Source organism: Engystomops pustulosus, chromosome 4, assembly GCF_040894005.1.
Source record: "Engystomops pustulosus chromosome 4, aEngPut4.maternal, whole genome shotgun sequence".
In the NCBI taxonomy this organism is placed as follows: domain Eukaryota; kingdom Metazoa; phylum Chordata; class Amphibia; order Anura; family Leptodactylidae; genus Engystomops; species Engystomops pustulosus.
Genome location: NC_092414.1, coordinates 22,058,141 through 22,076,323, shown reverse-complemented (window position 1 = coordinate 22,076,323; position 18,183 = coordinate 22,058,141). Strand labels below are relative to the sequence as shown.

The window sequence follows — 18,183 nt, the reverse complement described above, 5'->3', positions numbered from 1 at the left end:
ATCTCTTATATATATATATTATATATGCCACCATAATCTACTTTGTATCCATGTTTAAATCTGTCTATGAAATTAAAAAAACTTAGACAAACTAAAACACATAAAAACCTGTAACCCATGAACAATACTCCAGACCTGGCTGTCCCCCAGCACTTAACCACTAAATCACTGAGGTGGCCTGAGCCTATCCTGTGTCATGTGGAGCTGACCCTCAGGCAAAGAAGATGATAATTAAAATCCTGGATCCCTGTCTGTCTGCAGTTGTCACCTACTCCCCAGCAGTCATATCAGGAGGTTTCCTCTGACTAGTTGGGCCCTCTAGTGGCCATCTGTAAGAACCTGGCATATTTGCAGTGATGTCACTTCAGAGAAAGGCAGCTGCTAAAAGCTTATGTCTCAAGACGTGCAGTTAGAGGAGCAGCATGTCATCCCACCTACAGCTCAGCCTTCCTGACCATCTCCAACAAGGATCCCCACCAGTGGCTTCCAGAAATCACTCATCCCCAGGTACAACCCTGCAAAGAACATAGAAGTCTCCTCAGAAGAAGAAGAAGTTGGGCATGTCTTTCCTCCCTGACTGTTTGGGTGACTTCACAATGCTCTTAGCTACTCTTCTATCACTTTAGAGTGACATTGCCTGCTTCTGAGTGCCAGCCATACAACCATGGAAGACCATTTGGAGATGCCCGGTGAGAACGCCTCACTTCTTGAGACTTTGGCATGGAATAACAGAAGTTCCTCACCTTATAACCATACTTTCCCCAATGGTACTTTACCTATAGACCTCACCAGGGCTGTGATCCTTGGATTCACTCTTGGAGCCTTCATTTGTGTGGCCATAGTGGGCAACATTATGGTCATCATCTCTGTGGTCACCAACCGGCAGCTGAGGATCCCGACCAACTATTTGATTGTCAACTTGGCCATTGCAGATTTGTTGCTAAGCACCACAGTGCTACCCTTCTCTGCTACCCTTGAGATTATCAGCTACTGGGTCTTTGGCAGGATATTTTGTGACATCTGGGCTGCCATGGATGTCCTATGCTGTACGGCCTCCATCTTCAGTCTTTGCGCAATTTCTATTGACAGGTACATTGGCGTGCGTTACTCTCTTCAATACCCCACCATAGTGACCAGGAAGAGGGTCCTGCTAGTCTTGTTTGGTGTCTGGGTCCTGTCCATAGTGATCTCCATTGGACCATTACTAGGGTGGAAGCAGCAGCATGTTACTGATGCTCTTGAGTGTGAGATCACCACAGAACCTTTCTATGCCATATTCTCCTCCTTGACTTCCTTCTTTATCCCCTTGATTGTCATCTTAGTGATGTATTGTAGAGTCTACGTAGTTGCCAAGAGGATCACCAAGAACTTGGAAGCAGGTGTCATGAAAGAAAGAACGGACTCCAAGGAGTTGACTTTGAGAATTCACTGTAGGAACACGAATGATGGATCCCCAAACAGCAAGAACAAGAACCAACAGCCTCGTAGTTCCTTATCTCTCAAATTACTCAAGTTCTCCAGGGAGAAGAAGGCTGCCAAGACTTTGGGGATTGTGGTGGGCTTGTTCATCTTATGCTGGCTACCATTCTTCACATCTTTGCCATTAGGTAAGTGTTTGTTCCATTTTTTTTTTATATAAATAGGTCTATCTTTGTAGGAAGGTTTCTATGACCTCTTCAAATTATTTTTTGAGATCTTAGTGTGTTAAAGACTCCTCTGTGGGGTGAAGTAACTCTGCAACCAAATAAACAGATATGTCACTTATCACATTTTTCTAGTTCCAAGAAACTAATTATTTTTTCCAAAAAATTGCTTGGACGCTTTGGAACTTCTCACCAGACATGGTGACAATCCCTTCAAAGATATTCAAAGTCTCTTCCAAGATAGTAAACAAGTTGAAGATGAGAAGTTGTCTTCAATCGTGTCTGTAGGATCAGAAGATGTTGCCAGTTGTTATGTGAGATCTTCACATAAAACCTTAAGTGGTCACCCCAAACTCCACTGGGAGTCCCACCGATCAGAAGAACAAGGGTCCTGTGTCCTCCTCTTGAACGGAGAAGTAGTGAATGTATCATTCATAGTCCAAGAGACCATTGAAGGTGTAGAATTTTATAGAACTTGGATCTTTAGGACAATCCCTTGTATCACTTTATGAATGAAATCTTCTTCAACAATTTTAAGTTCACTCATTTTAAAGACAAGTGCTTGTTGTCAATGAATGAGAATATTCCCACATGGCATCTCTAGTCCTGTGGATACATTGTATCCTATTTAGAAGACGCTCAATGTCCCCGAACCTTACTTGTTTGGTGCATTGCATCAGTTTGAAGTCTGAAATGTTGTAGCTATCTAGTCCTGCTTTCATCTGATACATTGATGCGAATCTTACTGCTGAGGACCGGATCAGATATCAGGTACATTTAGGAGTGTGGTTATTCATTGACAGCAAGCAGAGATCTCTAAACTAGGGATTCAAATTATATTAGGAAATTTTAGATCTTTTCAAGTCTACGGAGATTTACATATACAGTGAAACCACCTCAATACAAAAAAGCGTTTTTTTCAGTGTCCGACCCCCCCCCCCATAATACTCTATGGAAGCTGCCCCGCACCCCCCTTCATCAGCAGACCACCCCATTACAAGACCAAGGAGTTGGGAAATGCTTAGAATTTATGTAAAATCTGACACTTTTGGTAAACTTTTGCTTCTCTCGGACCATAGGCTAATGATTGACCGACCTATGCAGAGATTTTTTGAGAGATACAGCAAATGTCCCTCGCTGGTAATTAACCCCCGGCGTTCCATCTCATATTTACCAAATAAAGGTAAAAGCTCAGATTGTTAATGATTACGTAGCACAGGATTTCGGAGGAAATATTTGATGCTGGGACGCAGCAGCATGTGACACACAGTGTACGCAGGACATAGCGATCTGTATATAGGGTGACTAATAGGCTTATCACGTTTAAGGACGTATTCCCAGGGGTCAGTTATTGCACAAATCTCAATAATGAAAAGTGTTGGGATAGGGAAAGTTTCTTTTAATACTTTATTAAGCTTGTGGCTGTCTAGTAGTTACGAAACTACACATCCCAGCATTGGGAGTGGTACCTGTGCCACCGGTGGGAGAACACTGACCATTGTGGGATTGCACATTATAAAAATGTATGACATATTCACACCTATACATTTGTCATAGATGCAGGTTCAGAACAACCCAGAGTTACCCAGACCCCTGAGTAACCCAGAGTTACCCATACCCTAGAGCAGTGATGGCTAACCTATGGCACTGGTGCCAGAGGTGGCACTCGGATCCCTTTCTATGGGCACTCAGGCCATCACCAGAGATGACTCCAGGCATCTTCCTGCAGTCCCAGACAGCCCAGGACTTGCTGTGCACAGAGCTATTTTAAAGTGACAGCTGTACCTGGGACTATTTTCTGCTTTATTGTTGTCTTCAGGGGCTGGTATCAATGAAAACTGTGACAGAGAAGGGAGTATAAATCACAAATAAAATTTCTGTGTTGGCACTTTGCGATAAATAAGCGGGTCTTTGTTGTAGTTTGGGCACTCGGTCTCTAAAACGTTCGCCATCACTGCCCTAGAGTAACCCAGACTAACCCAGACCCCCATCCCATACTCTCCATTCACTTCACCAGACACACATCCCCAGCTATAGCTCCCATAGAGAGGAGGGAACAGAGTTACACACATCCACAGTCATCTCTCCATTCATTCTCGGCTGCATGAGACAGTCAGTGACCGACCCACAGGACCGGGATGATGGAACAATGTTCTGAAGGTGGTGTTAATACCAGAGGTGATGCATTTAGGCAACGGCAAGTGACTGACTTTTGATATTAGTCCTATTAGAAACAAGATTAGTATTACACACAGCGCACTAATGGGTAGATTTCACAGAAAAATTATTATGGCTGCAGTGTCTTACAGTATGGAGCACATTTACTAAGGGTCCGAACACCGCATTTTCGTCGGGTTCCTTGATTTTTTTCTGTTTTGCACTGAATTACCCCAGGTTTTTGGTGCACGGATTGTGTCGCATCGGCGCCGGCTTGCATGCGACACAAATCGGGGGGCGTGGACGTCGGACAACCTGACTGATTGGGACAAACCGCGAAATTTAAAAAGCAAATTGTGTCGCAAGATCAGCACTCACATGCACCAGGAAGAAAAAGGTGAAGTCCGGCGGACCTCAGAGGGGGAAGCGACACATGCAGGAAATTGGACGCACGATCTTAGTGAATCGCGGAACACCCGAATTCTCGTCGGACATTCCGGATCGGCGGTGTCAGCGGGACGGGTAGGTAAATGTGCCCCTATATGTCCATATATTAGATCATGTAATTTTGTTTTAATTATTGTTTAATTATACATTTTTTTTTATTATTTGAGGCATCACATCACTATACCCACTTTTGTCCCTTTTTCTTTGCTCTCTACAGTCCTGTTGGATGTCAGTGTTATGCTGCACTCAACAGGCACCAGTACACCAGTCACCAGTCAGAAGACAACATGACACCAGGCACCAGTACAACAGTCAGAAGACAACATGACACCAGCTGACTAGTCACTGTACACCAGGCACTATATAGTAGTCACCTGTAAACCAGGCACCAGTACAGCAGTCACCAGTCAGAGGACAACATGACACCAGGCACCAGTACAACAGTCAGAAGACAACATGACACCAGCTGACTAGTCACTGTACACCAGGCACTATATAGTAGTCACCTGTAAACCAGGCACCAGTACAGCAGTCACCAGTCAGAGGACAACATGACACCAGGCACCAGTACAGCAGTCACCAGTCAGAGGACAACATGACACCAGGCACCAGTACTGCAGGCACCAGTACACCAGTCACCAGTCAGAAGACAACATGACACCAGGCACCAGTACACCAGTCAGAAGACAACATGACACCAGCTGACTAGTCACTGTACACCAGGCACTATATAGTAGTCACCTGTAAACCAGGCACCAGTACAGCAGTCACCAGTCAGAAGACAACATGACACCAGGCACCAGTACAGCAGTCACCAGTCAGAGGACAACATGACACCAGGCACTAGTACACCAGTCACCAGTCAGAGGACAACATGACACCAGGCACCAGTACTGCAGGCACCAGTACACCAGTCAGAAGACAACATGACACCAGGCACCAGTACTGCAGGCACCAGTACACCAGTCATCAGTCAGAAGACAACATGACACCAGGCCCCAGTACTGCAGGCACCAGTACACCAGTCATCAGTCAGAAGACAACATGACACCAGGCACCAGTACTGCAGGCACCAGTACACCAGTCATCAGTCAGAAGACAACATGACACCAGACACCAGTACTGCAGGCACCAGTACACCAGTCATCAGTCAGAAGACAACATGACACCAGGCACCAGTACTGCAGGCACCAGTACACCAGTCATCAGTCAGAAGACAACATGACACCAGGCACCAGTACACCAGTCAGAAGACAACATGACACAAGTACACCAGCTGACGAGTCACTGTACACACAGGCACTGTATAGTAGTCACCTGTAAACCAGGCACCAGTACAGCAGTCACCTGTACACCAGGCACCATCACACTAATCACTGTACACCAGGCACCAGTACAGCAGTCAGAAGACAACATGACACCAGGACCAGTACACCAGGCACCAGTATAGCAGTCACCTGTACACCAGGCACCAGTATAGGAGTCAACTGTACACCAGGCATCAGTATAGCAGTCACCAGTACACCAGGCACCAGTATAGCAGTCATCAGTACACTAGGCACCAGTATAGCAGTCATCAGTACACTAGGCACCAGTATAGCAGTCACCTGTACACCAGGCACCAGTATAGGAGTCAACTGTACACCAGGCATCAGTATAGCAGTCACCTGTACACCAGGCACCAGTATAGCAGTCACCAGTACACCAGGCACCAGTATAGCAGTCACCAGTACACTAGGCACCAGTATAGCAGTCACCAGTACACCAGGCAGCACCACAATAGTCACTGTACACCAGTTACATGTACACCAATCTCAAGTGTACAGTAGTCTTGATGCAGCTATACACAAGTCAAAAGGCAACACTACCTCAGTTAGTAGGCACCAGCCCAACCTGTACACCAGGCACCGATACCCCAGGAAGTAGGCACCTGGCCAACCTGTACATAAGGCACTAGTACCCAGTCACCTGTACCCCTATATGTAGACACCTGTACACTATATGAACATCTAATGAAATGAGAAAGAATAGTGTATTTTTCCTTCAGAAAGAGCGCCCCCTGTGTTTATAGGTTGTGTCTGGTATTAGTGTAGCATAATTCTAACGTAACCTGCAATATTACACAGCCTTTGGACATAAGATTCGCTGTTGCATGGGAAAAACTGGACACATACCTTATGCTTAGTGTTCGGCCAATGGTGGCTTTAATATTGGTTCCCCCAGTGACCATATGTACTGAGGTCCGCATGCTCCACATATGAATGGACTCATGGTAGGTCTGGTGGGTTGGCTCTCTCAGTCATAGCATCGGCACCAGTACCCATACGGTACCTACTGTAAATTTGCCTTTCATGTTTAAGATTGGAATACCCCTTTAAGGAAATATTGTCCGCATGTGTGTAACCCATTTATCCTCACTGAATTAACCGTCTCCCACGCAGTTCTGTCATTTTACTCAATTAATAACAGCCAGGAACACATCGAGCCGATGATCAATTTGTAAAATAAATTGTCTGGTGCGGGGATGGAGAATTCAATTCCAGTCTCTTATTAAGGGCTGGGATCCCAGATTATTGGTACAGGGGAGGAGGGGATCCCCTACCAATGCTGAAACGGTGCTCCTGCCTGGTGCTATTTACACCATCTGTGGTAGGAGGACTTGGTGTGTGCTTGCCCCAAATACATCCCATAACTATTCCCTAATGTTATAGGCTCCAAAACCTGTGGGTCCCATATTTGTGGCCTATGAGTAAATGACCTCCCACGCAGGAGCCCCGTAGCAGCGATGTAGTGGGCCAGCATGGCCACCGCTCCAGAAGTGTTGCTTACTTTGGGTGTTTACTCCCTAGAGGCAAGCAGTGTAGTGGCAAACAAATCCAATCCGTCTTCTGCTTAAATTAATAATAGGACATTGTTCTGGTCCATTCAGGGGTGGATTCAGAACAGTTATAGAGAGTAACCCCAGGAGGACAGACCTTATGGGTATCTTTGGACCTATGAGTGGAATATCTGGGGGCCCACTTGATGGACTATTAGATGGAGTCTATATACTAAAGGTACTGGCATGATGATAACAACCTTACTTAAAGGGGTTTGCCCATGGAAGAAAGTTCTCACATTTTAATCCCCTAGTGATGTTTACACAATAACATAGTTTTTAATTAGAGGATAATTTCCTCAGTTTTATTTCTGTTTTAGCTCCTGTCACTCAGTGATGGTCAATGTAATATTCCAGAGTGTGAGCGGGGACTCTCTGAGCAGGCACTTCACGATTCCTCTGTGCTATGAGATTCTGTGTGCTGACAATGTGCTTAGATTATCATGGTACAGGGTTTAGCTACAATTTCTTTTAGCTTCTGAACTTCCTACTAGTATTTGTCACATAGAAAAAAAGAGATGAGACACATTAGAGTCATGCGATGGATATATGACACAATCATACAGTCAGACTGCTACCTCACCTATAAAACACAGTCAGCACTGCTATGCCCCCTCCCTTCGGATCCAGAGCTTATCTTGTCTGTAGAGCTGCTGCTGGATAGGGTGTGCATGTCCATAGTTAGCAGTTTCTGGTTGTATCCAGGGACAACCAATATGTAAACATCAGGACAGATAGATACAGTTGAAAATGTTGTACAGGCAGTCCCCGGGTTACGTACAGGATAGGTTCCGTAGGTTTGTTCTTAAGATGAATTTGTATGTAAGTCGGGACCGTATATTTTATAATTGTAACCCCTGCCAGAATTTTTTTGGGTCCATGTGACTATTGGGTTTTAAAAATGTTGGCTTGTCGTAAGAACCAAAATTAACAATAAAGCTTCATTAGAGACACCTGTGATAACTGTTATAGCTGATTATTGTAGCCTAGGACTAAAGTACAGTAAATTACCAACATCCAGAGGTCCGTTTGTAACTAGGAGTCGTCTGTAAGTCAGGTGTTCTTAAGTAGGGGACCGCCTGTATTTTTGTTGATAACAGTGAATTAGAGAATGTGTTATTTTATTATCCTGAGTAGATTTAAGAATCTTGTCTGCATGGGAATATCCCTTTAGGGGAATTGGTTTCATGGTTACACTAAAGGTGGAGCTCTTACATATTTTTGCAGTTGGACACCTTCCTTCTTTCTTTGTCAAGTCCTGAAGGCACCAAACGCCTTAGATGCACAATACAGGTCAGCAGCCATCAGAGTTATAAGCCTGTTGGGCACTACCCTGGGTTCCAGCTGGTGGTACACTCTTTCATTGTACCTATTTTAGAACCTAAAGGATTTGAGGATGTACATTTATATTTGAGGATTCTGCATGGATTCTCTTTAGGGCACACCCGATGTAAACCTACGAATCTACGAACATCAACCTTCAAGGAAACCTATCGGAGCGAATTGGGACATGACACAACCCACAGGTCGCTATGAACTAGAAGTCAGTGGGGGTCATTTACTAAGGGCCCGATTCGCGTTTTCCCGACGTGTTACCTGAATATTTCCGATTTGCGACGTTTTTCCCTGTATTGCCCCGCATGCAATCGGATTGTGGCGCATTGCCGCTGGCATACACGCGACGGAAATCATAATCATAATTTTTTCCACGGACAACGGATAAGTGAAAATAGAAGCCAATGTGAAAACACCCATAGAAATCAATGGCTTTGTGACCACAGATGTGAAAAACAGCACCAATGTGAGAGAGTCCTAAGACATAATGATCACATATACTCATCACTGTTCTTAGTAAAGCCAATGTAGTACTACCTGTTTTTGTTACACATGTGTAGGAGCCGGTGTCCTTCCCTGTCTCTGGGAGCACCAGAGATGGTTCCCATATTGCTGTGTTTATCCTGTGGATGGTTTAGTGTCTCGAATCCTCCTGATAGGTTCCCTGTATAGGTCCACATTTACATGTGGGTTTCATACTACAGTTCACATTTAATGAGGTTATCATCAGGTACCGGAGATTGTCTATTTGTATACAGAGGTTGGTGGTGATGCAGCGTCAATGACAACGTGCCTTCTAGAGCAGCAGTAGCAAGCTGTAGCAGGTGCACAGCCGGCACCAGAGAAGGTATGTATGAGCTGTATATTACTTCAAAACCTTAGATCTATATATATACCTTATTTTGCGGGCTATTAGGCGCACCGGACTATAAGGCGCATTAGTGATAAAGGCCTTATATATGGAATTAAATCCATATATAAGGCGCACCGGACTATAAGGAGCAGGGTCCGGGGGCGTGGCAGAGGTCCAGGGGCGTGGCTTCAAAACCGAGCGGAGAGGTCCCGGCAAAAGGTAAGCGGTCTCCCTAGGGAGATGGGGGTCCGTTCAGGTGGAGGAGGGCAGCGGACAATACTTACATAGGTCCCTGCTACCGGAGACAGCAGATCTCCAGCGGGAACTGCAGACTGCGTGGTCTGCAGTTCCCGCTGGAGATCTGCTGTCTCCGGTCTCCGGTAGCGGGGACCTATGTAAGTAGGGTCCGCTGCCCTCCTCCTGTCACTGCCCTCCTATAGGGCCCTCCACTGCCCTCCTATAGGGCGCACCGGACTATAAGGCGCACTTTGGATTTCTAGGGAAATCTTAGGTTTTTAGGGGTCAGGACAACCCCTTTAACAAATGACCTCGTTCGGCTTTCGGCAGCGTCCACCTCAATGCGATAGCCCCCTAGAAGCCGTTAGCCCTTCCGCTGGCGCCAGGCCCGACCTGCGGCTTAATAGGTGACTGAGGAAGTGTTTTATATCTCGAATAATCTCACGCGGCTTAGAAATGTATCATCGAAAACTGCTCCAATTTAAACAAAACTGTCCAAACTCTGCCTCGTAACTAAACCGACCCCTGGAGACAGATACACACAGATAAATCCCGGCCAATGATTTATTTTAAGATGTCGGGAGGTGACACAAAACGTTACTTGTGATTCATTACTTTGGGCAAAAATAGATGGGAATGTTTGCCTCCCGGGCGTACTAATACCGGTGTGCCAACTTACTGAAGAGGAGGTAAGTGTTAACGCTAATGTTCAATTCTAATATTCAAAAGTTAAAATGTATCCAATATCATGACTCTTCCCCTTATACTGCCCTTACACCTTGCTATACATATGTATCTAGCCGACTAGCAGAGGGTAAGGTCGGAGATGTGTAGACCTCATGTGTAGATTGCTTCAACCTTTGACTGTTCTTTTCTGTTCCACTCCTTTACTTGTCTAACCCGTCCAAGAAATTCTATTCAGGTCTATAGGTGGCTTTATGCACTATAGGGAGAGTATAGAGCTATCTTAAAGGGGATTGTTCAGAGGTTCAAAAACATGGCTGCTTCCAAAAACAACGCCACACATGATTATGGAAATGGTGTGGAGCTTAGTTGCAATACTGCCCACTACCCATGGTCAGAAGAGGCAATGTTTTTGGATAAAAGCAGCCATGTTTGTAACCATTTTAAGGCTACATTCACACTACCGTATATATACGTCCTCCATAGACGGCAATGGGCGCACATCGCCCTACGGGAGCGGTACCCGGACCTGTCCTATCTTTTCCCGTGCGCCATGTATCTCTATGGAGAGGGGCAGGGGTGAGCTGCGCTCACCTCCTCCTCCTCTCCCCGTGCACTGCCGTTGCCCGCTATGGTACGGTACGGGCGGGCAACGGCAGTGTGAATGTAGCCGAAGGAGAATTTACCAACAATATCCACCAAAGATAAGCCAGGGACACTTACTCATAGATCCAGGGACCGTAACTGTGGTAATCTTATTATATTTGTTATCCCTGGCCTCTTACTTCTAAAAACAGCTTTTAAAATTATACTAATAAGGGGCATTCCAGAACCCCTAAGTGCTGCAGCTTCACAGGCTGTTACACTGTCTCCCTCCCCCTCAGCACTCCGTCCCCCCATTTGCCTGCTGTAATCTCACACAGTGGGAGGGTGGGTGAAGTCTTCCTGCACAGTGTAGCAGCCTATGAACCTGCAACACAGATGGGCTCTGGTTACACCTAACAGAGCCCTTCAGGCTCATTAGCATAATTTTATATAACAATAGTCACAGTGCCTGGATCTTGGAGTAAGTGTCCATGGTTTATCATGCTTGACTCGACTTCGTCATCTACAACAAATCCAGCCCGCTAGCATTCATTATACAATGGCTTATTGTTCAAGCATTAAAATACTGGAATGATGATCCTGCCATCTGTTGGGATGTTCCCATACACATAACTTATCAGACCCGTCCCTGAAATCAGTGAGTTAGATTAAAGGGGTTGTCCAGGAATTGTGATTGATGATCGCACTGAGCTGGATGGAGATGGTTTTGTGCTCTTTATAGTGGCCATAAGTTGTCACTGCCAAGAAGAGGGGGTCATATGTAAGGATCAGACTACACAAAGTTTGTTTGTAGTCTGTAACCACGGAGACACATAGGACTGCCTAGGAGCTGCATACACAATATGGTAAGACATTTTTACTGAAGTAACTACATTTGCAATTGTAGAGGCAACAAAGTAATACAGTACGGCCATGGCTACAGGACGACCCCAGCTTTAATTATACTCGTCATCATAATCTATTTAGGAAAAATCAAAATGACGTGTCCAAATATGGGAAATTGTTAAACAAAGCTCCAGGATGTCATTATCTCATGTTCTTGGTAGAATCAGTGACAGACTGGACATAATAAATCATCTGATTTTTGTTTGTTTTTTTTATTAACCGCAATCAAGTGTCTTAATGAGACGGATTTACTCTACTCATCACAGGCAGTAGGCGAGAGGTCGGCAACACCGCCACCTTGTGGGGAACGCCATCAAGTACAACAGCTACCTGCAAAACATCTCTTCATGGATCTTTTTATCTATTCCCTGTCTGCATATCAATACTTATTAACTACATATGTATCTAATATTCTTCTCCTCCATATGTCTAAAATCTATCTTTCTAATCTTTTTTTTCACAGGTTTCTTTGGTGGGAATTAGCTTTTTTTTCTGGTTTTGTGCGCTTTTTCGATTTTACCTTTCCGTTTTTAGCTCCCCTTCTTCGCAAAAATCTATAAATTTTTTATTTTTCCATGCACTCAGCTTGGAATGGCTTGTTTTCTGCGTAACAAAATTGTACTTCCTAGTGGTGGTATTTAAGTTTCTGTGCCGTGTACTGTAAAGCGGGAAATAAAATTCCAAATGCAGTGAACGTGGCGATGAGTCCGGGTTGTGCGGCCGATCCCGAACACTGAACCTGAACGTTGGGTTCACTCATCTCAAGTCACAAATATAAATTATATATTAATAACATTGCACTGTAATAGCCTATTTCAGCCACTTGGTGGCAGTGTGGTTCCGTGCAACCTAACCAGGGGAAGAAGTATGCAATCCCTAAGTGTGAATAGGGCCCTAATAATAATAATAATAATAATAATAATAAGTCTTTATGTATATAGCGCACACAGATTCCGCAGCGCTGCACAGAGCTTGCCAAATCAGTCCCTGTCCCCATGGGGCTGACAATCTAATCCACATACCAGTATGTTTTGGAGTGTGGGAGGAAACCGGAGGACCCGGAGGAAACCCACCTAATAATTGGCTTTGAGTTGGGGCCTCAGTCCCACTAGCCCCATGGGGTAAGATTATCAAGTGTTAATTTCGTAAAGGCCCAAGACCAGGACATTACATAAATGAGTCTCGCATTAATATAGATTCAGATGTAGATTTTTGGATGTCCTGGTGGGGTGCAGCAGATTTACCAAGGAGCCTTACCCTTGTATTTCTGAGCTGTATACGTGTTGAAAAGTGTACACAAGTCCCACAAGTAGTTTTTGTATTGAAAACTTTTGCATCTTTTGTGTCATTTTGATGCAAAATATACTGCAAAGCACAAAAAAGGGAGGGATCATCATATTTTACTCCTGAACCAGCAAAGCTCCTGTTAAACTAGGGTTCCCCCTTTGGAGGGGGTCTTCCAGTTCCTCTTCTGGGCAGCCTAGAAAGACGAAAGCAGGTGCAGCAACAGGAATGGCCACGCCCTATGTGCACTGAGAAGCTCATTTGCATAAAGATCAAATTAAAATTTCTGTAGAATTATAGATTGCTAGGAAAAGTGAAATGTATTTCTGGAAACCTAATGGAGTACACAGTGTTGTTTTACTTGGGAGGTAACTTGGTTGCAGGTACATTGCCTTTAAGAAAAAGTTGATGAGGTGTCATGTCGTTGGGATCCTGAGTAGAGATGAGTGAACCCGACATTCAAGTTCGGGTTCGGCTTCCTGGCCGGATTGGTCGCTGAACAGCGAATCCGACAAATGGTAACTAGGGGATTCGAGTCAGACAGGCGAACCCGAATGCCGAACCCGAACTTGAACGTCGGGGTCTCTCATCTCTGATCCTGAGAGATCAGGAAACGAGCATCTTCCTCTACAGCACCACCACAGGAAAGACTGGGTATTACACAATTCCAATTAAGATCCCTGGATCATCCATAGACATTTTGGGTCCTCCAGAGTGAGAAACACTTTGTAGCTCTGATAAATACTTATGGGACACCTATTGTCAAACATACGGACCGCTCTCTTTATCCATCCACCTTAAAGGGGTTGCCTGGAGATCCAAAAACAGCTCCACACCTGACCATGAGTATCACAACTCAGCTCGATTCATCTCTATGATACCGGCACACAAACCATAGTCAGGTGTGGTTCTAGTTTTGGAAGAAAGCATCCATGTTTTTCAAGCCCTATAAAGGAAAATTTGATTTGATGCATTATGAAGCAAACATACCTTGAGAATGCTGTAGCAACACTGATGCAGAAACATATCTTGTTAATCCCTGAGCTCAGTGGTTTTGCTGATAAAACAGTACAATAATTATAACATTCAGGACCTTGGGAAAGCTGGATCAGCATGGCTGTCTTGATCAACACTGATCTTGTAATTACAAATGGAGGTTAGTGAAGTATAACTAATCAACCTGAGCTGGATCACTCATACACAGCAGCTGGATGGTGCAGCAATTGATTATTCTGTCTGGCAGGGAGAACCGTGATTGCATCATCTTCTCCTGCAGAGAAAAACTCATGTGCTAGGAGAAGTGCTGAACCAAACGCTGAAGGAGCCATAGAAGGGACAGAGCTTCATCATCACAATGTTATATCTGCTTTATCAGCAAAAACACTCAGCACAGGGATTAACCAAAATATGATCCTGCATCAGTGTAGCTACAGCATTCTCAAGGTATGTTTGCTTCCTAATGCATCAAATCAAATGGTAGGTTTCCTTTAAGCACCAAAAATCTCACAAATTATTTTGTAAAAATGAATAATAATTGTACATTTTTTTTAATCTTTCTAGGATCAATCTTCAAAACATTGGAGCCACCGTTAACGGTGCAAAAAGTCATCTTCTGGCTTGGATACTTCAACAGCTGCCTCAACCCCATCATATACCCCTGTTCTAGTAAGGAGTTTAAGAGAGCCTTCATACGTATCCTAAAGTGCCAATGGGGAAACCAGAGACGACCGGGTCTCCGGAGAAACCAGTTTCACCCTCGGACTAGCAGCACCTACACTCATTCACGGAAAAGCTCCATGGATGAGAGGAACTTTATGAACGGCAGCCAGAAGACGGTGGTATCTGTGGCTTCCAGCCCGGGTTGTATGCGCAAAGTTCCTCGGAAGGAGAACAGTAGCCACGGCTGGAAACCTTCCTACATTCCCGTCGATTCAGATCCAAGACACGTCGGAGAGCACAAGTCCTTCGGGCTATAATACACAAGGTTCATGAGATCTTCTTGAGGGTCTACAAGATCAAAAAAAATGAGTCTCAAGCATTAGACTTGTACTCGTGTCTATGAATTGTCTTGGCGTGGTGGATCCCGTCTTCAGTAGAGGACATCTGAAGGACGGTAGAACTGTGGTGAACGGGGGCGATCCAAAACCCGAGACTAAATTTAGTAGGAAACATCAGAACAGATGTATGAGAACTTCTACAAGAAGAGAACTACTACTAAACAAATGGCCATGGAGAAATGTTTCTATGTGCAGTGTAACTTACGACCAGTAGTTGGCGCCGTCTTGCCTTTACTAATGAGCTCTTTATGACGGACTCTACATGGCGCAGTGTATATGAGGGCAGCTGCTTTGTCTGTGATCTGTGTTACTTCTATATGATTGACAAACGTGTGTGCTAACATTATTGAAGTGGATCATTCACCTCCAGGTAAAATCACAACGGGATAGTAAAATATTGCTGCTTAGCTATGCCATGAGGGTACACAAGTATTTTTTTTTCCCCAAAATAGCGCCACCACTGCTCAATGGTTGGTTCCGGTATTGCAGCTTAGTTTAATTGAAGTGCGTGGGAATGAGCTGCAGTACCGTGTACCACCTGCGGAGGTGCTGTGTTTGGAAGAAGGCAGTCAAACTGTATATCGTCTTGACTGCCTTCTTAAGATTTTATAAAGACGGGTGTAAGGAATTTTTTGTCAAACATTTATAACTGAGAGATATTGAGAAAATGAAGCTCTAGAGTCAGTTACATACCTAGTCCAATGACACAATTGAGGACGTGGTCTACTATGAATAATACCACCCATGGTTGATCATCTCTGCAGACCACTGGCTGCAGTGTTCAGTTTATCGGCAGCGCCCCCGCAGGAATATTGAAGCATTCATGCGCTAAGTCCTCCAATGAGCAGAAACGTTGGGCCTCATTTACCAAAAATCTAAGAAATGAATATTAGATTATTGGTTACAGCAAAGCAAAACTTAATATGCGGAACCTAATTACCATAACGATAATGTGGGATCAGTTTTCGAGTGTTATTAGGTTTTCGTGCTAAGCAGAGTGCCCCCTATAGGTCTAAGGTATATATTTGGATACACCTGCTGGGACCCCTACTAGCTAAGAGTAGCAAGGTGTTTTCTTAAAGGGAACCTGCGGCCAGATTTTACCCCGTTACACTACTACCCCCCTCAGGTGGGGCATGAAATGTCCTTTCTAGAATTCCCTCTTTTATGTGAAATCTCAACAGATAGCTATAAATAATCTCCTCCAAAGCCATATGCAAATGAAGTGAGAAGAGTCATATTCTACTTCAGATGAGTCACTTTTAAAGGTTGTAGTGTAACGTCATTTCAGACACCCCTATCTTTCAGCGGGGCATTAATTACCCATAATACTTCCTGAAAGACGCACAATTAGTATATCAAGTGGAAGGTATTTGCAGGGGTTCACCAGTGATGTCACTTTTAATGTCTATTTCCATAAACTTTTGCAAAAATACGATCCGTTTTCTGTGATGTCATCATCATTAGGTAAGTTTAGGGTCTGTCACCTACATCCACCCATCCGCTGAATTGGCTCTTGCGCCCCCTTGCTTCTCTGCATGGGTAACAAATGGTTAAATAGAATATTTGGAGTACTATATAGCCTATAACTATTGTATTCATGGGTATCCTGACATTTTTGTATGCGAGTGGGGGTGGGGAGGGTTAAATACACAATATCCTGGTTGTATAGTTGTTGTGTGTATTTGAATTATATTTATTGTGTGACTTTGGTACACATCACAGCAGTCTGTTTTTTTCTGGTGTATTCATTACTTAATATTACAGAAAAAAAATCAATTTATAGAGATAAACGCCTTGTCAGAAAAGACTAAAGTTTGTCCCTAAAAATAGATGGCTCTAAGTGTTAGGGCAGAAATCAACATTTAAAGAGGCACTCTAGCAGAAAAAAAAGCTCAAACACCATCTTCACTGCTAGTTTTCTGTCTGTTATCAATTCCATGATGCCTCAGCACAGCATCACATGGCTCACTAGGGACTATACTATCTCTCCTGCTAGGATAACAGTGTGATAAGCCTCCTCCGACTGTATATCATTCCTAATATCTTTGAGAAAAGCAATGTGTAGGTTTCCATGGTGTCTCTCTTAATCCGTTGATGCCTCAGCATCCAGCATCGAATGGGTTACTAGGGACTATACAATCTCTCCTTCTGGGAGGACATTGTGATAATCCTTTTCTTAATATCATTCGAAATATCCACGTGACCTAGTGATAGGTAGTTCACGAACGAGCTGGCTCTTTTGCCTGAATGATGTGAGTCGGCTCCCTCCAGTGTGCCGATAGCTCACTTAACCCCGCCCCTAATGAACTCACCATGCCCCCTTTAACCCGATAAAATCAGGTTGAAAGTTGAGTGGATTGGGGTGACTGGCTGGACTAAGGCTGGACTATTTAATAGGGAGGTGTTCAGGAGCCAGAAGAGCCGGCTCTTTTTAATGAGCGGAGCCTAATGAACCAGCTCACTAAGAAGAGCGGTACTTCCTATCACTATTGTGACCATAAGTATACTGTCTGGGAGGCTGCACAGTCATCATCTATAACAGGGGTGGGCGAGTAATTTTCCCATGGGGCAACATGAGAAATTTGAATGGCTTTAGAGGGCCAGACTAATATACTTAACACACCTATATACTGTATTCAGAATATAACCCAGCCCTACATAAATAAAAACATTTCATAAAACATTACAATGAAAATATGAAGGACCTAATTTCATCATCAAAAGTTTTTAACGATATCACGTGGGCCGTGCAGAGAGGTCTGATCATCAGCACTGACTGTGATAGGAGATAAACACCCCTGTGTGGAGAGCCTGTGTGGTACAGTCCAGACAGTTGGCATCATGCTATTAAATCCATGATGCCTCAGCACAGCATCACATGGCCTCGCTGGGGACTATATTATCTCTCATGCTGGGAGAACCCTAAGATAGCAGAAAAGGAGGAGGGTTCAGATAGAAAGCAGCTACTGACTTAGATAATACTCTCTGAATTGTATGTATAGAATAGTTTTTTATTGCAGGAAAGCTTCTTGAACGTTCAAACCAATAGCCAAATGTCCAATTTATTTATATATCATTTCCAATGATATTACCGGATGACCACGTTGTAAAAAT

General features: G+C 44.2%; 1 protein-coding gene across 1 annotated transcript; it reads left to right on the top strand.

Annotated features, from left to right (window-relative positions):
* The first annotated feature begins 292 nt into the window (after window positions 1–292).
* On the top strand, window positions 293–18,183 carry ADRA1B (adrenoceptor alpha 1B). Its single transcript, XM_072145474.1, has 2 exons — window positions 293–1,607; window positions 14,570–18,183. Exons 1-2 carry the CDS (start codon window positions 665–667, stop codon window positions 14,983–14,985), a joined length of 1,359 nt encoding a protein of 452 aa, XP_072001575.1. The 5' UTR covers window positions 293–664; the 3' UTR covers window positions 14,986–18,183.